At 36.5% G+C, this 22,790-nt stretch overlaps 1 protein-coding gene across 2 annotated transcripts; it reads left to right on the top strand.

Moving 5' to 3' along the window:
- The first annotated feature begins 768 nt into the window (after positions 1-768).
- Ssbp1 (single stranded DNA binding protein 1) lies at positions 769-18,595 on the top strand. Of its 2 annotated transcripts, none has more exons than XM_010631644.2 (8): positions 769-878; positions 1,599-1,668; positions 4,526-4,586; positions 5,810-5,950; positions 6,624-6,711; positions 8,151-8,239; positions 12,383-12,452; positions 18,450-18,595. In XM_010631644.2, the coding sequence occupies exons 2-7, from the start codon at positions 1,642-1,644 to the stop codon at positions 12,424-12,426; spliced, it is 450 nt and encodes a 149-aa protein (XP_010629946.1). In that variant the 5' UTR covers positions 769-878; positions 1,599-1,641; the 3' UTR covers positions 12,427-12,452; positions 18,450-18,595. The 2 variants fall into 2 exon arrangements, with proteins under 2 accessions (XP_010629946.1, XP_010629947.1); XM_010631645.2 differs by lacking the exon at positions 769-878 and adding an exon at positions 885-969.
- The last annotated feature ends 4,195 nt before the right edge of the window (positions 18,596-22,790 follow it).

Below are 22,790 nucleotides of genomic sequence, written 5' to 3'. Positions count from 1 at the left end.
GAATAATGGCACTGAGTCTTACTGAAGCATTTTAAATTAAAGATTAGTAAGCTGAAGTTAATGACAGTTACTGTATTGAAGACTGTCACTAGGTCAAGAAAAATTGTCAGGCATGGCAAGTCTCTCCACTGAAGTGAGAAGCAAAAGATTTTGAAAATACTGATTAGTTTACTTTCATTAAGGACAGGAAAGTAAAATTATACAGTAACTCTATTTTTGTTTAAATAAGCATTAATGTTTTGATACATCTAGTTTAATCTTTTTTAAGTATTTCACCTACATTTATGTTTTGGAAAAAATTAAAAGACGATAAAAACATGTATAAAAGGGCACGGTCTTGTGCTTCAGGCTCCAATATGCCTCTGGTCTGTATTTAAATTTTTAAATATTTGTACTTCACGGATTACATTAATTTTGAATTTCAGAGATATTACTGTAAATATAATTTATCTTGACTGCCAATTTTTTTGGCACCCGTTTAAATTCTGCGGCTTCAACTTTTCTCTATTCGTTTGTTTACCTGATTTTCTCAGGGGTTTAGGAGGACTGGGCTGGATTTTTGTTCCTCCAGAGGGTGGAGCTATTATTCTGTTACTTTCGACTATTTAGCCCTGACCTAGGCCCAGCTGAGAGCCTCCTAATTTCCTCTGAAGGGAATTTGAAATCTGCGGAACTCACCACTTGGCGGCGTTGATCAACCCATTTCCGCTTGGACAGAAGCTTCCGGAACGCTCCTATTAAGGGGATGTGTTTCCCGTGGTGTCAGCCGGTACCATTTCTACAGCGCACGCTGCGGAGAGCTTTTCTTGTCTGGAACCGCTTTTTCTGTGAACCGGAAGCAGTTTCCTAGTCAGAGGAGGTGCTGCTTGGCGCGTCAGGTGAGGGACTGAAGAGGGAACCACGCTGCTGGGGAACGTGCATTGTTTTCTCTGGCTCTCCTATGTTATCGGGCGTAAGCGCCACCTTTGGGTAAGGGCTTCTGCCCATCCCGGCGGCGAGTGGAGCGGGGGGAATCCCGGTCTCCGCGGTGCTCGGTCTTTGCTGGCGATAATGCAGTATTTTTTTCTCTCGCAGTAATACATTTCAGATTTATGCCCCTTAAAAGCATTAATATTTATGCAGCCCTTAACATTAGGAACAGTTTTAGAACTTTTAGAATACTGTGTACCTCGGTTCATGAACTTGACTCCATGATTCTGGTCACAAACTGAGTTGGACGAGAACCGAATCAAACTCAATGGGTTAGGTTCCCTTTTGGGAAAATTTGACTTAGTTTGTATAGCAGTGAATAAATCTGACAAAAATATCTCTCTTAAGGAAGCTTGCATTTCAGTGAAATATGACAGTGAATTGGAAGTGGGATTAATTCAGGATCAGTTTTTTTTTTTGTTTTTTGTTTTTAAATATAGGAGGAAGTGGCATCAGAAAGCTGAGATTTTGGGGGAGGGGATGGTGTTCAAATTGGCAAAGATGTTGCTGTGTTGTTGAAATTGGGGACTGTGTAAATATATGAGTGCACATAATGAATTTAGGACTGATAAACTTGTGCTCTTGCTGTAAGATGTAGTATTTATCTTTTTTCTTCTTTTCTTCTTCAGGAAGAGCCCAAAGGTTAGATTATAAAAAACGAAAATAGGAGCCATGATTTTTGGAAGACCTGTGTTACAGGTAATTACTTTGCTCTAATTATGGAGCTGTTATCATCAGCCATAGGGGTCAGATTTCTTTAAGGTTTTGACTTCAGGGACAAAAGACTCTTAAGCTACCCTATGGGATACTCATTTGATAGGGATGAGAGTGGATTTTTGTCATGTGAAAAAGTTTGCTATACAAATTTTCAAATTTATTCACCTGTGTAATATGACTCAATCTTTACTACACTGTTACTTGAATTTAAACCAGAGAGAACTATTATTCTGGTACTTTTTATAGGGCATGTGGTTCCTTTTCTGAACTTTTATCTCCTCTCTTACTAAACACACCCCTCTGCTGTCTTGCTATGCTGCAGAAAGCAGCTCAGTTTTCAGCAGCACCACAAATTGAATGCTCCAAATTGATTCTCATTCCACGTAGTCTGGCTTCTTATTATCCTGTCACTCTGGTCAGCCTTGCCAGCTGAGATTACCATTTTCCTTACTACATTTAGGTACCAAGTCCTGTAGATTCTCCTTTATAACATCTCTTCATAACTACCTGTCCTCCTGTTAAAAGACTAATGAAGACTTAGTTCCTGTGTGAATCCCATTGTCACTGCAACCCTATTGTCAAATTTATATTCTTAGATCCCCTCCTTAGCCTACATGTATTTTTAACCTGCTTTTTAAAATGTATTGAAATATGAAACATGGGAAAGTTAATACTATTTTGATAATAGTATAGCACTATAATATGTCCAAAATCATATTTAAAAGCTAAAAGTTTAGTTTTAAATGTCATCCAAGTTAAACAATCCTTTCCATTTTTCTGCCTTTTTAGTACGTTTTGATTTTTGTGTGTGTGCCTAAAATGAGACACATTGTTATTCTTTCAGATTTACTGGTTTTGGTTCATCTGCCACTTAAATTGGTGTGCTTCTATAAATGTAGTGCAGATACTAGTTAGTTTGATTGTATACATTACAACTTTATTTCTAATATACCCTTTATCCTCAAATTTAATAAGATTATATAGCCAACAACACCCCAGGAATGAGTTCATTTTTTTTTTTTTTTTAACAGGGTCTCACTATGTAGTACAGGCTGAGCTTGAACTCAGTATGTTTCCCAGTTTGAGGCTTGTGGTGATCCTCCTGCCTTAGCTTCCCAAGTGCTGGGATTACAGGCATGCTCCACCATGCCTGGCAATTTTGATGAATTTTCTGCTTTTCATATTAACAATACTGCCACTTGAGAGCTGTTTCTCTGATAAAATATCTAGCTCTCTGAACTCGATCCAGTGATGTGCACTTCTACCTTTGTGATAACCCTTGCCCAGAATGTCTCTTAAGGAGGCAACAGACGGTAGTGGGAAAAGCAACAGCTACCATGTCAGATATTCCTGGCTTCTAGTCTAGACATTACTACTTACTTCTTCCAAGATCTTGGACAAGTTACTTTGAGCTTCAGTTTCTTCTGCTCTAAAGTGAGGGGTAACTACATCATTTATACACTTTACATCATTTATACACTTGGTTGTAGGATAAATGATAACAGCTAAAACAGCCATTCAGTAATGATGGCTGCTGCTCTATGTGGCAGTGACTGTCCTTTTCCACTGATTGTGTGACTTAGCTATCTCTTTGCACTTAATCAGATTCATAATAGTACTATCTTCCTTTGATCCATGGAAAGCAGGAATTTCCCATCAGGTATTTAAAGAACTCTGGGCTAAGCTTACACCAGAAACCCTTTAATTTTGGCAATAGTATTATGATGTAGATGTTCCTTATCATTTTGGCTCATTTTTAACTGAAGCATTTTAGGCTAATCACATTTACAATATCTCCTGTTCCTTAAGAATGCTGGATTTAACTGATAATGTGAAGTAGAAAGTAAAGGGCTAAAGGTGTAGGGGATGTGGGAAGTGTAGGGGAAAGGAATTTAAGGGACAAGAAACTATGAGAAAAGGAAAAAATGGAAACAAAGTCTTTGTAAATAGGGGAGGGTGCAGTGGGTGAAAAGAGGGCAGGGGTATGGGGAAAAAATGAGAACCAAGATCTGTCATGTAAAGGTACAAGATCCCAATGATGAACGTAACTGTACTGTATACCTAAAAAGCCAATAAACTGAATGAAAAAAAAAATGCTGGATTTGCTTTTAGTACTTGACAGTAACTCATAGGGACCGGTTGGATTTACAGTCACTGTCATGCTCTATATTGTGGAAGTCATACCATTTTGATTTTACTTTTTTTCTTTTTGATTTTTTTATGTGTAATTACAGTGTCATAATCTGAAATACTACCACAAAAAGAACAGGAGAGGCCTATAAATTAACTTTTTAATTGAGTTTATTGGTACATTTTAGGTATACAATACATTAACATTCATCATTGGGATCTTGTACCTTTACATGACATATCTTGGTTCTCATTTTTTCCCTATACCCCTGGCCTTCCCTTCCCCCCCTCCACCCTTCCCTATTTGCAAAGACTTTGTTTCCTGTTTTTCCTTTTCTCATATTTTTTCTTTTCCCATATTTCCTTTACCCCATAAATTAACTCTTGAGCATGTGCTGTACTACCTTCTTTTGACCTTTAGCTTTTGTAGTCAACTGCTCTGAAAGTGCTTGATCCTTTCTTCACTCTATATTGGAGAGGGGCTGGGGATTTAGCTTAGTGGTGCCGCCACCTGCCTTGCAAGTGCAAGGACCCCAGTTCAATCCCTGGTACCAAAAAACAAAAGAAACCCACTATATACGAGGAGAACATCTGGAGATCTCCATTCTCTTCTGGATCTGCTACGGGGTGAATAATATGAGCACGTCTTCTGTTTGCATTTTGCATTCATAAGAAATTAAAACCATGTTACTTATTTGTTCTTCTTTAGGTGCTTCGTCAGTTTGTAAGACATGAGTCAGAAGTAGCCAGCAGTTTGATTCTTGAAAGATGTAAGTAGCTAATTTCTGAGTTATTCTGAGAGTGCTGTAGAAGAGGTGTATTGGGCTTAACCATGCTTTCTGTCATGTCTTTGGCTCATACTTGCTCTATAGATTTTGGCCATGCCCATTAAACTCTAGTGGCCCAGGATAAATTGTTCCTTGTCAGTCAGATACTACTTATTCTTTTCTTCATTGTCCTGCTGTAACAATGTCCTTGAATCATATTTGGTTATCTGAGTCTTCTGAAGTTATGTTACAGAGATTGTAAAAGATACTGTTTCATGAGACATTCCCTTTCAGAATAAGGAATTTTAGATCTCACATTTCTTTTAACTCTACAGTTCCTTTTAAAAGAAGATATTTTAAAGAAAAATTTAAAAGCTAGGTGTGATGGTACATCCTTAATCCTAGCACTCAAGAGGCTGAGGCAGGGGGATTGCTGGGATTTCAAGGCCATCCTGGGCTATAGAGTGAGTTCAAGGCCAGTCTAAACTGCATAGCCCTGTCCCAGTAAAAGAAAGAAAGAGTGCTGGGGATTTTAGCTCAGTGGTTCCACCGCCTGTCTCACAAGCACAAGGTCCGGAATTTGATCCTTGGTACCATAAAAAAACAGAAAGAAAGAATTCAGTTTAAATTTTGTTTTGTGAGGCTGCCTTCTCTGGCTTTTCTTTCTTGTCAACCCCTCCCCCAACTTTTGTTTGCCCCTGTATTTGCTGATCTTTTAGAACTTGGCTTTTGCTCAATGCGGAGATAGAAATTTATGTAGTATATATAGCTATCCCTTTTCTGGATAGTTTTTCAGTCAGATATGTGGATTTCTTTAATAGTCATCACTTGCTATAACAAATAACCATAGACTGCATGCCTTAAACACTAGATATTTACCTCCTATGGTTTTGAAGCCTAGAAGTCTAAGATTAGGCCAAGAAATCCAAGCCATCATGGTTGGACTATTGCTGATAATCTTCTGGCTTGCAGATGGTTGACTTTTACTGTGTCCGTGGCAGAGAGAGGGAAAACCCTGGTCTCTGTCTCTCTTTATAAGGATACTACTCCCATCATGTAAGCCCCACTCTTATGACTTCATTTAAACTAACTACCTTTCCAAAGCCCTCTTCTACATACTATTGTAATAGGGGATAGGGCTTTAAGATAGGAATTTGGAGGGGGAAACAAGCATTCAGTCCATAGCAGATTCTCAGTGTCACTTTGTTCTCCACATTACATTTTAGCTCTGAATCGGGTGCAGTTGCTTGGGCGAGTGGGTCAGGACCCTGTCATGAGGCAGGTGGAAGGAAAAAATCCAGTCACCATATTTTCTCTAGCAACAAATGAGATGTGGCGGTCAGGGGAAAGTGAAGCATACCAAATAGGTGAGTATGAAACACTGGGGTTTTACGTTTACCAACAGTAAATAGACGTTTTTATTGCCAGTTAACTAACTAGAGATAGGTTACTTTTACACAAGGTCTATCTTTTCTAATTTTGTTCTGTTTTAGAAATTGTGAGTTGGGTTTTTTAAACTGGTATTTTTTTTATTACATAGTAACTTTACAAAATTCTGGATTTCCATGTGATGTTTTCATATGTGCATGTAGCATTTTGGTTGTATTTGTCCTTATACTCCTTTACCCTTTGTGAATTTGGTTTTTCTGAGCATGTTGTCCTTTGTTATTTATTTTGTCTGGAGCATTTTTTATTTTGTTTTGTTTTTTGAGACAGGGTCTCACTATGTAGTTCAGACTGCCATGGAATTCATCATGTACTATGTATATGTAGCCCAGGCTAGTCTGGAACTCGCAGTGATCCTTCTGCCTCAGCCTCCTGAGTGCTGGAATTACAGGCTTGCGCCACCACACCCGGCAATGTTTGGTTTTTTCCTTCTTTTTTTTTTTAAAGCTACATATTTATAAAACAGAATGATTGCATTCATTGTGGGGAGCTGGTATATGTACATAACACATCTTAATTTTTTTTTTTTTCTTTAATCTCATTCCCCTCTTGTTTAGGGCATTTGTAACCATGTTTTCTATTTTTCTGACTTAGGTGATGTCAGTCAAAAGACAACATGGCACCGGATATCAGTGTTTCGGCCAGGCCTTAGAGATGTAGCATATCAGTATGTGAAAAAGGGGTAAGTATAAGAAGGAAAGATCTTTTGGATTGAATGGCTTAAAGAACTGATAGTAAATGGACTCATGACCAGGAACTAACTTTATTCCTTAGGACTTACACAAGTGGTACTTAAAAATTCTTCAGTAGTGTGTTTGGAATGTCTGTGCATGTGACTAATTCAAAGGTGTGCAAAACATGGTTTAAGCTTTCTAAGAACTTTTTAGGCAAACAAGTTATATACATAAATAGAAATAGATGAGACAGGAGAGAAGTCAGAGTCAAGTGCCACCACAACATCTGCTCTTTGAGCAGCAACAATATATGCTTTTAGGAGGTTCGTGACCACAGACCCAGGGAGTGATGTTTTGCCTCAGCATTTGTATGACACCCTTGGAGGGCCTAGAGTGTCTGAATGGCAATATACTGAGTTATTATACTATTCTTGCAGTTGTTTTATTTGGTAGTTTTCTATAGACGTAATAGTTCTCTTTTGCAATGCTTGGCTTGATTATTTATATGAAAAATATCTAAACTCTCAGAAGGGTATGTTTAATAATAGTTATATTAATATTATGTTTAAAAATGTACTTGAGTTGTAGAAATAAAACATTTCATGAAAAATAGTTTCTGCAGTAACTAAAATTTCTATTTCTTTTCAATAACTGCATACCTTTCCTTCATATATATCTCCATTGCCTTTAATAATATACATATGTATGAATATGTTTTTATATTATGTGCAAACACATGTAGAATATTTAAAGAAAAATGTTGATGTACGGGTTTGACCTACTGATAGTTAAGTCTGTGTCTTTGATGTCCCATCATTCACTAGTTTGTCTTTTTCTGTGTTGTGCTTTTGTAGTGGTGGTGGACTCTGAAAACTGATGCCAGTGGGTATCATTTTTTACTCTTCATAAAAGGGGTTATGATCTCCTGGCTCAGCCTTTTTTGTGGGGTAGAATTAGTCAATAACTGATATACTAAGTTGAAAAACCTTGATTTTGAATTTTAATAATCTAAGTCTCTTGAGAATAAAGTTATGAACCTCAGTATAGAAGGAAATTGATAAATAAGTTAAAGTCATTGTATCTGTTAGGGAGTCCAAAGTCAAAGGTTAAATGAAATGATACATTGGAAATTCCTAGAGATTTAAAGGGTGGTACTATGTAAGTTGCTTTTCCATTCTTTATAGTCATATGGTTACTTTTTTGTTTTTAAATTTCCATGAGGAAACTAGTTGAAGGGTGATAACATTGTCCATTTTACCTGTGTATCCAAGTCTGTTTTTACATTGTGTTTTAGTACTGTTAATTCTGAACTTTGAAAAGCGGAAGCAAGAATAAAATTACATGTAATTAGGTATTCTGTCTTTGGTGTTTGTTCATTATCACTGCTGATTTGACTCTTGTAAAGTGTTTTAGGATCTCCAGATAAACCAGTTTTTTTTTATATCAGGTCTCGAATTTTCGTGGAAGGGAAAGTAGACTATGGAGAATACATGGACAAGAATAATGTGAGACGACAAGCAACAACAATCATAGCTGGTAAGAAGCTTGCAATAATAGCTCTTCTTTTTCTTCTTTCTTTAAAAGTTATACTGTGTTGTACATAACTAACTGGGTCTATGAGTACCAGTGCTTGTGAAACTGGAATTCAGAAGAATTTTATTTAGCTTTTTCTGTTTGCTAAGAGTTTCTACATTTATCTCTTGAAAAGATTGTCTCTACATGCAGTTTTAGTTCACAGGTAACTTTTGAGTAGAGTATAAAATTGAATTGTCCATGCTAGTACTTACTGTTGAGGGTTAAACAAATTTAATCATAGTTTTTTTTAAAGACTATGGCTTGCTGGGAGTGGTGGTGGTATGTGCCTGTAATCGCAGCACTTCATGGGCTGAGGCAGGAGGATTGCTGTGAGTTCAAGGCCAGCCTGAATTACATAGTGAGATCCTGTCTCAAAAAAGCAAATACATACATACATACATAATAGACACATGTATACATACATACATGTATACATATATACCATGGCCTAAACAGGGAGAACTGTGTGCCAAAACAGCTGTATTAATGTGGCAGTGTAAATTAGTGTAGATTTATTTAGAACCTCTTTGGAAGTTCATATGCTGAAATTTCAATACAAATGTAAAAAACTTCATTGTTCTTAAAACAAAATACAAAACAAGGGACATAGAAAGCTTGAAGAAGATTAAGGTATCCCTTAAGATACCCTAAACTTTAGGAAAAGAATTTTGAAAACAGTATAATTCCTTGGATCTCTGTACATTAACTTTGAGAAGTGTTTTTCTATATAAAATTATTATGTTTGGATTAGTGGACTGTAAGTGTGGCAATTTAATACCATCTTATTAAAAATACGTGAATAAGTGCTCAACATTTGAAATGTTTGTATTATTCCTTTTTTTGAACTTGTTTTCATTTCTTCTTCAAATGTGTATCTTAATATACTGTGTAGTTAAAAATTTTATTTTTATTTTTGGTTGAACAAAAATACATTCATATAGTCATTCCATTCTATCTTTAGAGGATTAGTTCCAGGATCCCCTACAGATACTAAAACCTGCAAATGCTCAAGTCTGTGACATAAAATGGTATAGTATTACCATATAACCTTCACATATGCTCCCATAAGCTTTAGGTCATCTCAAGATTACTTATAATACCTGATAGTAATGTAAAGTAATAGTAATAGCAATACAAAGTCTATGCAGTTGTTCACTGCATTGTTTAGTGAACAATGGCAAGGAAAATTGAACGTGTACAGTGCAGATGCAATTGTTTTCACGTATTTTTGATCCACGATTGGTTGAATTTGTGGATGTGTAACCTATGCATATTGAGGGCTGACTGTATATAAAAGAAATTTTAAGATACTTTAAAAAGATTCTGCAACAGGCTCTAAATGATATGTTTCTTGTTGATTGAAATTAACCATTACAATTGCTTTTAGTACGTAACTGAGACCATTTTCAATTTATTAACATTAAAATTAAAATTTTATTGAAAATATATCTGTTAATGCGATAGATCAGTAATGGCAAATCTTTTAGAGCTTTCAGTGGTACAAATGGACTACTGCGACATGGGTGCCATAGGTTCACCATCACTTCTTGCATAAATTGCTAAAGGTAGATATTATTAAGCCTCAATTCTGTTTTTTTATTTGTTTTTATTGATATAAAATCAATAAACCTTAGCCAGGGATTTAGCTTGGTTCTGCTGCCTGCCTTGCAAGCACAGGGACCTAAGTTTGATCTTTGGTAATCCCCCCAAAATATCAATAAACCTTATTTTTAGAAAACATTGAATAGAAATGAATAGCTAGGTGTGGTGGTGCATGCCTGTAGCCCCAGCACTTGGGAAGCTGAGTCAGGAAGATCTATGGAGTATTAGGCCACCCTACGCTACATAGTGAATTCAAGGCTAGCCTGGAATATTTTGCAAGAACATGTCTCCAAAACAGCCTATTTTATAGTAATATCTCAGTGTTTGTTTACTACTGAGATAGGCTCAAATTATTATTATTAAAGTTATTGTGGAAAATTTCAAACATACATAAAATGTAGAGGGTAGTAAAAATGAGCCTCCATCATTCAGTCATCAACTGAGGGACCAGTGTTACATCTTTTTTGTTTGTTTGTTTGTTTGTTTGAGACAGGGTCTCCCTATGTAGTTGAGTCTGACCTGGAACTCACCACGTAGCCCAGGCTGGTCTTGAATTCACAGCGATCCTCCTGCCTCAGCCTCCCAAATGCTGGGATTATAGGCATGCACCAACATGCCCAGCTATCTTTTTTGTTTTTTGTTTTTCAGACAGGATCTTCCTTTATAGTGCTGGGATTACAGGTGTGTACCACCACACCTAGCCTCTGTGTGGATGTTTTTTTATTTTAATCAAATCACAGATGATGTTTGGTTTTAGTAGGTATCTCTAAAAGATAAGGTATCTTTTCAAAAAAGGTAAGTGCAGTGCTATTACCACACCCATATTAAGATATTAAACTTTTTGAACTAAATACCAAGTTTACTAAGAATTCAGTTTTCTTGATTACTTCATGAACATCTATATATTATATCATGTGGTTTATGCATTTTAAGTCTTAACACTTTTGTTTTCATCTCACTGTTCCAAAGTTTGTGTCTTAACCAGTGTACATATCGATGTACAATTTTTTGTATATACTAATCATATATCTTCTAATAGTTTATTTGAAAGCGTATTGACCTGGAAACCCAACATAGGTATTTTTCTGCCCTTGGTCCCCTCCTCCCAACTATGCATCAAGTGTGTGGACAAACTTTGGATTGTTCAGATTGTTGGCTTGTTAGGAATTAAACCAAATAGAAGCATTTCAGTTTGCCTACCATTTCGTTGTTTTCTTTTCATCAGTTATTACTAGCATGGTCAGTTAACTTTATCTTCAGTGATGTTTGAATTGAAGAAAACAGACTTGAATTTGCTGTTGCGTAGACTTAAATTTTTTTTCCCTACAGTTTATACCTGAATTTAATACTAACCACCAGAGGGTGGCACTGTTGACTTTTAACACAATGATGTCAATTCTAATAATCTTGTCTGAAGTAAAAAATACAGTTTTTGGAATACTAACTATGAAGTCATGAGCATCTCATTAGTCATATAATAGTCTTTTTGTGGATAATTTTATACTTAAAAGAATTTAAAATTTGTGGAGTTACATAGAAAATACTACTTTATCTCTTTTCCTTTGCTTACCTTTGGCTAATTTCCTCTAAAATAGCATTTGCAGAGCAGTGTCTGATGTTTTTGGGTGAAAATGATTGCATTAATATTTGTAGTTAAAACTTCACCAAAATGCATACTTAAAAGTCATTTTGTTTTAAAATTTAAAAATAAAATTTTTTAGCTGGGCATGGTGGCACACGCCTGTAATCCCAGTACTTGGGAGGCTGAGGCAGGAGGACTGCTGTGAGTTTGAGACCAGCCTGGGCTATGTAGTGAGTTCCAGAGCAGTCTGAACTACATAGTGAGACCCTGTCTCAAAAAACAAAAACAATTCTTAAACTTATTTAAAACATAAATAAATCTGCAGTTGCTAATAAGGCAATGTGTGGTTCTCCATCCTAGTTTCTGTTACTGTAGCATCTGGAATGGTCCTGTTCTGTGGAAGGGCATTCATCCTGATTTCTTGATATCTCTTGAGCATTGCAAGCATCCCAGTTTGTGACCAGCTCTTTTAGAGGAAATTATTGCTAGAAAGATTTTATGTTAACTGTTCAGGAAATTTAAGAAATGCCTCTCCTCTTTTAACAAAATCTGCATTGTTAGACAAGCAATAGAAACCTAACATGCAGCTCCATTTATGCCTATTATATATGCTACTCATGAACATAGCAGACATTATTTAATACTCTAAAAACTTGTAACAGGACTAATTATATATCATTAGAAGAGAATTATTAGCCGGGCGGGGTGGCGCACGCCTGTAATCCCAGCACAAAGGAGGCTGAGGCAGGAGCTGTGAGTTTGAGACCAGCCTGGGCTACATAGTGAGTTCCAGTTCAGTCTCAACTATACAGGGAGACCCTGTCTCAAAAAACCAAAAAAAAAACAAAAAAAAAAAAATGAGAGAGGATTATTAAAGACAAAGTTCAGAAATTAATACTTATACTTTGATTTCTTTACAGATAACATTATCTTTTTGAGTGACCAGACAAAAGGAAAGGAATGAATGGATGGTTCTTTGGCCATTGTTTGGTACAGTCTCATTTTCAAATCATGTATAGTCTTTATAGTTTTAAGGACAAGAATTAAAATGATGTTTTATAAAATGATTGATAATGTTTTCTTTCACTCCTCCTCTTTATGTGGCATATCCCTTGGTAGGTCTTATCAATTATATATAGCCTTTACTAGTTGTTTATTCTTTTAGGGGTAGTTTCTTTGTACAGCTATACAAAATAATGAACTTTTCATCCATCTGTGTTATATCAAAGGGATACGTGTTCTGTGGAGGGCCCCCTGCTTTTTGTGTACCCTTCTATTTCAGTATTGATTTAGCCTTGCAGTGTTGAGTGAGCATTAGTATATGAGTCATTTATCCTATAGATGTAAATATTGATTTTCTTATGTTTGCTCTGTAGACTTGCAGGCAAGCAAGGACTGACTTCTCTTTGTACCTGTACCTTAACCAGTGTGTGGCATAGAAGAAACACTAAATGTTGACAGATGAATGATTCCCATTAACTAGAGAGGAAATAGTTCATCTGTGGGTGCTCTGTTTCCATTATTCTATGTCTTTACAAGCCTCTTTTTACTATCATTTTCAAGATCTCTTCCAGAATTTTCAGAGCATAGGAAGAAGCTCCCCTTCCCACCCACCCCCACCCCTTTTCAGTGCTGGGGATGGACCCAAGGCCTTGGGCATGCCGGCAAACACTTCTCTACTGAGCTAAACCTCAACCCTAAGGTTCTCTTAATACCTTTTTACTTCCTAGAGCTTCCGGCATTGCATTTTCCTTTTATTTTCCAGTACAGTACCAATAATTACTAATAAATATTACATAAAATCAACTTAGTTTTCAGTGCATTTTATTTGTAAAGTTTGTATTGGTCTTTCTCAGGTCTGCTTACAGTTTTCCAGAAGTCAGCTCCTGCTGATCAAGTCATTTTGTTCAAATGTTAGAAGTCCTTTGTTCTCTCTGTCCCACTCTGCCCAGCTTAGTCCATCCTGTAGATTTGTTTCTCAGGCTACGTATTCTGACATCTTTGTCTAAGAATGTGGTACCAACTGTAGCTTAGGTCATGTTGGAGTTAACTATTCTTGCACACTTGAACAGCTTTTTTGTGCTTACAGTGCACAGTTTGGCTGAGCAAAGATAGCATTCCTTAGCTTTATCTTCTTGCCCAGGAACAGTACAAATTACCCTTGCCTCTTGTCAGCTATCTTTGTCTTTCTGCAGTGGGATCCATTAGTTGGCAAGTATAGTAACTCTGTGTTTTGTGTTCACACATTAAATCTGTCTTGTGAGGTAGTTTTATTCCTCATGCAAAATTGTAAAGTAAATAAACTTGTCTTTTGAGCAGCTCATGTATCGTCCCTCAGCAAAGCAGCTTTTATACGCCTTAAATTTTATGAGAAATTATGCAGATTAGCATTCTTCACTAAACAGGATGATCAGTCAGTCTATTCTCTGGGAAAATCACAAGAGCTTATTTACCTGCCTAAAACAGTATCTTGAGTCCAGCGTGCAGGAACAGAATAGTGTGTCCTGTAGGATCATCGCTGTGAACTGAGTGAGGACTCTTTAAACTGTCCTGCAGGGGATCTTGTAGCTGCCTCTCATCTTGTAGCTGAGCAGGCATCAGGCTGAGGCAGTAGCACTTTCTGAGTCAGGTTGTGCCCTCTATCTGCATACTGATGGTGGTAGACCCACTGGCTCCAAACCAGCCAGATTTGCTGGAGCAAAAAAACTGTATTCCTTACCTTGGCAGCACTATCTGCTTTCTGCTACTCCCAAAAAAGTCCAGGCACAGAATATATTTGTAGAATCTGATAGCAGGAATAGACTGTAGGGCTCTTCTAGGCTAAGCATTTTCCTTCTCTCTTTTTTTTTTTTTGGTACCAGAGATTGAACGTGGGTCCTTGTCCTTTTGAGGCAGGTGGTGGAATCACTAAGCTAGATCCATGGCCCTGCATTTCCCTTCTTGATGTGATGTCGGATAATAAACCTGCTGATTCTGCTCCATGACTTTGATTTGGGGATTATGTATTTAAGGAAAAGATGAGAGCTATACACAGAAAAGTGGGAGGAAAAAGTATGAAATGTCATGTATGGTGTTATTCCAGTTTTGAAAATAAGTTATAATTAATTTCAAAATGCTTTAAAAAGTCTGAAAGGAGAAACATCAAAATGTGATTATCACTGGATAGGATATTGTGTATTTTTTTCATACTTTTTAACTTTTTTGTTTGTTTATAGTATGGGTATGTGTTTTATAATTAATAAAACTTTAATTTGGGGAAAATCTTTTCCATTATTTTGAAACCAGGCATGCTCAACTTACCTGCAGCCAGTACTGCTTCATGTACTGGAAAAATTTTTATACTCTTTATCCATCCATCTGCATTTTAGCATGTTATGCTTATAGTATCTACATTTTAATAACACCTATATAACCAAGGACTAACAGACTTACCTGTATGATAATCTATTGTTCACCGCCAGTACAATTCTCAGAATAATGCATTTCTCAGAAATCACTGAATAATTAATTCAGAGACATCCCAAAATACCAAACATTTTTCTGAGCCTGTTTGGGGAATAGGTATATTTGTTTTGGGGGACAAACTTGTTGCTAACTGGGTTATGGTCTAAGCTTCATAACTCATTTAGGAAAAATCAATGGAAGTTTCCCATTGTACCCAAAAGAGATTACCTAATTCTCGAAGGCAGTGTTACCTTCTATTCAAATTGCCCTTGAACTCCTATCCCGCTCAGCCTACCACAGTGACATTATAGGACTTTATGAGATGTCTATCATCCAGTTGAATTGGATTGGAACACTGACATGAAAATGAGGGCAGGATTATTTTACTTAGTTTCTTTCTGGATTTGCATTACATAGTGTGAAATTTGGTGGAAGGAGCAACAAGAAAATCACTGTAGAAAATGAACAGTAATCCCCAAGGTTAATGAGTGATAGGGAGAGGTAATGATAACCATATTAATGGCTGATGTTTCTTATGTGCTAACTATATGTCAGACACTGAGCTAAGTATGTTTTTTAAATCATTGTCTCAATTAACTATTATCCTAAGAAGAAAGTACTAATACTGTTTTACCCATGAAATCCAAAAACTGAGAGAGATTAACTTGTCATCTTTTAAGATGCCTACCAGGAGCTTGAGGCTCAGTATGTGAGGTGTTCGTTTACCTTTCTGCTCACTGCATTTGCACTCATACTCCTCTACAGTTAGTTAGTATTCCCATTCTTCTACTGCTGATCTAAAGAGACAGTTGATGTTGAATACATAATAGGTTGTGATTGGGTGGAGAGTTTAGGAGTGGAGAGTTACCTCTCTGCCTACTAATATTTCTAATTCTTAGCTTGATGATCCTACCGGAAAATAAGTCCCAGATAATTTTTCTACCATGTGATTTTAACATACTCCTCCTGCTTTCCTTATGTCAAGCAGAATCTATTGGTTAGAGTAACCTGGAGCATGTGCTCTTTTTACTGTTTACATACTGGGAGTTGAAATTGTCAGGAATATTGTTAAGGAACTTTTCAACTTCTCATTTTTGAGAGATTGAGCAGTTTGTCAGGCATTGACAGCATTAAAGTCACTTCTCATTGCTGTAATTTGCTTCTGTGCCAGCCCCACAGCCCCACATATCAGGATAGTTTGTAGCTTTTCAGGTCGTATAGCCACAATAATGAAGCATCTTTTTGTCATCTTATTCTTCATCCATTTACTCTCTCTGTCTGCCTTCTTTTGCATCTCTGGGCTTTTTTTTTTTTTGCCATATATATGTAAATAAACATCAAAATGTTTTTTGATGTTTATTTACTTTTTTGCCCTACCTATTGTTTGAAAAACAAGTAGTCTATAATAATAATAGCCCAGAGGTAAGGCCATACAGTCAGATAGCTTGAATTTGAATTTGTGCTTCTCTCCTCAACAGTTGAGTGAGTGACCCTTGGTGAGTTACTTAACTTTCTGCCTTACAATTAAATAAGGTAATACTACTGTTGTGAAGAACATAATAAATGCTATAATACCTGTAACTCGTGTAATGCATAGTGACTGAAACACTTTGTATTCAATATGTCTTGACTGTTATTGTTGTTGTTAATATTTTAAGCAAGGCATATTCTTTCAGTCACTGTGCCTGTCTTACCAAGTTTCATGTAATATTTATGAGAACTTATTAACCTTAGAATAGTTTATTGTACTTGACTTTTTGTTGTTACTCACTTCGATGCTTCCATGGATAACTGAGTACTTATTCCACATTGGTTCTTTGCTTTTGGTTGATTACAATTTTTTAATATTCCATAGTCAACTGGACAGCTGTTATAAGTATGGACCCAATACAGTACCTGGCTATAGAGTTGATTCTAACAAGATTGCTGAGTAAGGAACTGTACAGTTTGGGAGGATGAGGGCTGGGAGGGAGAATAGGTGGAAACTCTGAAACTAAGTGTGACATGGTGTGCGGAATAGCATGGAAGAAAATAGTTAGGCTAGTTTTCTGCAGGGGAGACAGAATAAATAAAGATCCAGAAATGCAAACGTTTTTGAAGTAGCAAAAGATGAGTTCCTGCTAGAATATAAAGGACCCTGGAATCTTGCAGAACATTGGCAGTAGGGAGCCATAGAAGGTTTGAAAACAGGAATGTCTCATCAAAACTATGCTTTAGAAAGGAAAGAGACACGGGTAACAGGTTAGAAGTGGGGAAAGCCGAGAGATACTTACGAAGTTCCTGCAACAATTCTGGAAAGATTAGTAGGGTGGGTGGGTCGGTGGGGGTGAGAAGTAACTCGAGTAACATTTGGGGTTCAAATTAATTCAAATAAATGTGTTCTGGTTTTGTGTCAGATCTTGTGCTAGGCTCTGGAATACAAATACTAAGAATAACATAAGACCCCTGAACAGTGTGGGGTGCTACAATAAGTATTGGTAAGAGAAAAAGCAATTGAAAGATGATTCAGGAGTTCCTTCTTGGATCACTGGTGAATAGTGAACTTTGTTTTTAAGTTTATGGACTACAGATGAGGCAGCAAATTTGAGAGGGGGCAAAGATAATGAGTTTAGTTTGAATAGGTATTGATCAGGATGTATGTAATAATCTGGAGCCAAGAAGTGCAGGAGTAATTTTTTCCCTTGGCATACACATCATAAATAGTTTTTTGTGAGATAACTTTCACATCTTGCTAGATACCAGTTTCTTTTGTGGAAAACCATATTGTGGGAAGGATTTCCAGTTGCTTGCCTGTTGTGTGACCAACCACTGGAATCTATTTTAATTATATACAGTATAGTAATATGACAGATAGGGAGACAGTGGCCTTTGAAAGAAGAGCTTTTTGTTACTGACACTTCCAAGAGGCAGCTTTTTGTTCCTGACCCTTCCCAAGAGGAGGGGCATACTGTGCAATACAGGGCCACAACATGAACAAAGAGTAGGTAAGGAGGCACACATGGGTCAGGGCCTTCACCTTATTTTTTCTCTAGGGAAGAGACAGGTAAAGCACAATGGGTAAGCTGAGCAAATGTAAGGTTAGGTAATTTGAAGGATTTCAGCATTCTCTGGGCTGTAGGTACTTAGCTGTCAGGCATCTCGTGTAAAGGAGGGCAGGGGTCTAGTAAAAGGTAGTATACAAATATAAGGACTCAGGATTGGTTGGTTTGCTTATCAGGTTGTTCACTGACTTTGTAATTAACTAACTATGCAAGAGGCAGCCACTCTGGGTCCACAAGGCCCCAAAAATGTCAGAGCTTCATGACATATTAAGAAAAAAGAAACCATTATTACACGTTTGAGGTGATATTGTAAACAGCCAAATACTACATTCTGTCCTTTGCAGTTAGGGATTGCCAAGAAAAGCTATATGCAGAAGTCTTTTGCAGGAGCTCTCAGGAAAGTTTTTATACAAACTACTCTGGAGACTTATCCTTTGTGTTTCTTCAAACCCTCATCCCCATTTTTTTGTCTGAAATGTGGACATTATGGCTGTATCTCCAGTTGCCATCCTGAGCATGAAGCACTCTTCAGATGGAAGATGGAAGAAGCTGGGACCTGGGACCACCCGGGACCACCAGACCATCCTGGACAGCCTGCCTGTGGCCTTTTTTGGAAGATACAAATAAACTTCTACCTTGTTTAATCCACTTACTGTGTAACTGTGTACAATTAAGTCTAATCTTTCTAATTGGCACATTCTTACCTTTATCTCCGTGCACATGATCAAATCTTTGCTCTTGTTCTTTCTGTTTCATAACCTTCCACTGCAAGCAAGAGTAAAAACTTAGCACTTATCCCATAGTTCTTTAGGTTTTTAATCTGTGTCTCATTATATATTTGGGGAAGGACCTAGGGATATAAAAAGCACATAGAACCTTAATAATTAGCCTCAAAAAGAGGAAGCATAAACTTATTTTTCAATGAATACTGTTGAATTTGTCTTATAGTCCTCAGTATTGTCCTTACACTCCCTTGGCAGTTAGCTGATTAGATCATTTGGTAAGGAGCCTTGCTACTGGGAATTAACAAGATCCTAGTTACAAAATAGTTTTTATTGTATCATTAGACCAGACTGTCATAACAAAATAGCATACATGGTAGACAGGGTGGCTTAAACAACAAACATTTACTTTCTTGCAGTTTTAGATACCAGAAGCCAGAGTGGCAGCTGGTCAGTTCCTGTGAAGCCTCTTCCTGGTTTGTAGGGGCTACTGTCTTGCTGTATGACCTCTTTTTTTTGTTTGACTATGAGGGGTAGGGACTTACCCTTTTGACCTCACTTAATTTTAGTTACTTCTTTACAGGCTGCACCTTCCAATACAGTCATGTGGGAGTTGGAATTAGAGCATCAATAACAGAAGAATTTGTGGGATGGGGACATAATATAATTTATAACATTGGGCTTGTAGGAAGAAAAAAAACCAAGGGGCAATGTTCAAATGATAGAGGAACTGAAATTAGAGCAACACAAGCAACACAAATAGGGGTTCTCTGATGACACTAATCTTGGCCTTGTGGTTTGGAAATAACAGGTTACATGCCTCAAACGTTTTTCAAAATTCCCTTTGAAACAGGCTGTCTTGTTACTATTTCTCCTTAAAACCTACCTGTGCTGAGGTTCTATTAAGTATATTATTGAAAAATTTAAGAAGTTTTAAGATCAGAAAAAGCTTGATTCACAAATGCTATGATTACATTGAAAATAAATATAAATAAGTAGGAGTTGTAAATAAGGTCAATATTACATTGTAAGCAAAAACGTAATGTAAAAACAATAGTATGAGATCATCAGAAGATGGGTTTCTAGTGCATGGTCTCTGAAGAACATTCTGAAACAATTGAAACACATTAGAAAAACTAAACACATACATCATCTTTATTGGAAACATCTATGGTATAAAGGTGTCATCCATCCTCAGATTGATGTTACAGATCAAAAGAATTCTAAATTTCCATAACTTAGAGGACTTAACAAATTGATTCCAAAGATGTATCGATAAGGTTCCAGGAACAAACAACTAGCTCCTGAAGAAGAATGAGATGAACTTACTCTGCCAACTGGCAAGGATTTTTAGTCTCATTAAATAAAGCTATTATAATAAGTAGACTATTAATGCAGGGATAGACAAATAGAACAGTAGTATAGAATAATCCATAATAGGACCATGTTTACATGGAAATAATATCTAGTAGGCATAGATTATTGGGTAAAATATAAGGCAAATGATACTAGAAAAAATTTGTCATCTATGCATAATAAAATGTAATAGAATCATATGCAAAAATAAATTCTTGGCTATTTAAAGACTTAATTTGCAAAAGGCAAAATTTAAATGTGAGAATGTAAAGGACAACCCTTTTAGGATTGGGGACATTGAACTTTTATTTAAATAAAATGAAAAATTTGACTGTTAAGAGCAACATTTGTTTATCAAAAGTCACCATAAAGCAAAAAAGTCACAAATTAAGACATTTGCAGTAATATAATGATTATCTAGATTAATGTAAAAAGTAAACTACAAACTAGAAAAAAGATTGAAGACTGTTCAAAAACAGGCATTTCACAGAGGACATGTAAAATATGATAGAGATACTGACCTCATTAATAAGGAAATGCAAACCAAACCCCGAGATTTCAGTGTAAACCCTCTAGATTGGTAAATTTCAACATATTTGATAAAATTCAAGGTAATGGAAACACTCTGGAGAGGGTAGAATAAATTCCATCCCTCTGGCGTTATAACGTTGAACCTTCACTTAGTTATTCCAGTTTTACGGTACACCTTATAGTTAATTAATCCTTGCTAATGGAACTCATGGAACATGTCTTAGGGTATTCATAGCAGTGTACATAATAATATGAAACTATAGTCTAATGCTCTACCACTGAGCTATATCCCCAATAATATGAAACTGGAAACCCAAAAACTCAACGGAACGGATAAATAAATGCTCACACTGGAATATTATGCAACTCTGTAAAGGAAGAGCATATTAACAGATAACATATAAACAGAGACAGTCATATTGCAGAAAGTCTTTATGTTATTTTTTTATAAAGATTAAAATATCAAGTAGAGGTAAATATGTATACAGATAAGCCCATATATTTTAAAGTGAGAAAAATAAATGATTCATGATGAATTACCTTGGAAGAGTTGGAAGAAAGAAGACAGGAAATGGGAATAAGCACACAAGTAAAAGCTGTGATAACAGGTGATGTTTTCTTAATTTGGGTAGTGGAGTTCTAAGTATTCATTTGCTTTATTCCTTAGGTATATGTTACATGTATTTCTTATATGTATTGTTTTTTGTTTTTTGATAGGGAATTGAACTCAGTGGCGCAGTGCCACTGAGCTAAATCCCTGGCCTTTTTTACATGTATTGTTGAATGAAAAATAACCTCAACCTAGTTGAGAATAAAGAAAATTACACTAATATGAGGCCAATTAAGATTGCAGTCTGGGAAAATAGATTCAATCTTGGAAGTGTACTCAGTGGTTTTACAAAATGGCAACAGTATAGCTTTAAAAAGTCACAAGGTAGTTGGAAACTACATCATATTTTACTCAGAAATTATGGTTGGTACTGTCAAATAAGTTGGTTTACAAGCAAGGGAGAGGGTGCAGTCTCAGTGTTGAGGTAGTTCAGGTAAAGGGAGTCTCTTGTACAGATTGTTACAGTGTTTCAGGAAGCTGCATTTGCTGCAGTCCAGAGGTTAGCTTGCATGGGGATGAAGGTGAGCATGTGTGTCTGCAGCTTAGTTCAGAACTTCAGTGGACCTTTCTGAAGCCAGATTTAACTATGCCTCCCAATTTATGTTAAACCAATGTTACTCTATTTTGATTTTCTTCCTTGACAAGTTAAATATTAAGTATAAGTTTTCATAATATTGTACTTATAGGTAATATGTAGTGACATGTAGCTAACATTTGAAGAACACTTCTGCATTTTATTTTATTTATTTTTTGGTGTTTTGAGACAGGGTCTCACTATGTAGTTGAGACTGACCTGGAACTCACTATGTAGCCCAGGCTGATCTCGAACTCACAGTGATCCTCCTGCCTCAGCCTCCCGAGTGCTGGGACTACAGGCGTGTGCCACCATGCCTGGCTAGAATTTTATATTTTTATAGGACCTGTCTTATATAATCATTGTAGTGATTCTATGAAATAAGTGCTCATTATCATGGTCATTTTCTAGATGAACAAATTGAGGTTTAGGGAGATACTTTAATTCACATTAACTAATGAGCTCTGGCAATCATACTCAACTCCAGCTCTGATTGTAGAATCCAAGCTCTTAAACCATCCCTTGATCATCTGGTCTCTGTTTATTTTGAAACAGAGGGTCAGAAAGTTCAAGAAATTTGCTAGCGTCACATAGCTAATATCATTGATAGTACAAGGATGTGAGTATTCTGGCTATTTTCTTTTAGAGTTTTTCCAGTTTACCATGAGAGCATTATTAACTGAGTAAGTGAGTAACATTAGAGGTTGAATATTGGACCCAGAGGGTTTAGGTTTCCATGAAAACACTTGTTGCTTTCAGTAGTGTTCCCTGATTTGAGAGGTGGAAAAAATTATCAGGAGCCAGAGAAGAGGAAGCAGTGTGACATACGAAAAAGAGATCTAAGATTTTGCCCCGAGTTAATACTGCTCAAGGCCCCCATTTCCCTTTGTTTTCAATAAGGCAACATCAGTAGGCAATCTCCAAGGTCTTTGGTTTAAGACAAGGATTCTGAAAGGGCTGGAATCCCAGCCCTGCTATTTACTAGCTGTGTTATAATCTCATTCTGACTTTCTTTCTCATAGAAGATGGGAATAATTATAGACCCTGTCT

Source organism: Fukomys damarensis, unplaced genomic scaffold (assembly GCF_012274545.1).
Source record: "Fukomys damarensis isolate Sample0158 unplaced genomic scaffold, DMR_v1.0_HiC HiC_scaffold_16, whole genome shotgun sequence".
Lineage (NCBI taxonomy): Eukaryota > Metazoa > Chordata > Mammalia > Rodentia > Bathyergidae > Fukomys > Fukomys damarensis.
Note: the sequence above shows the minus strand (reverse complement) of the source record. Positions and strands in the feature narration are given on the sequence as shown.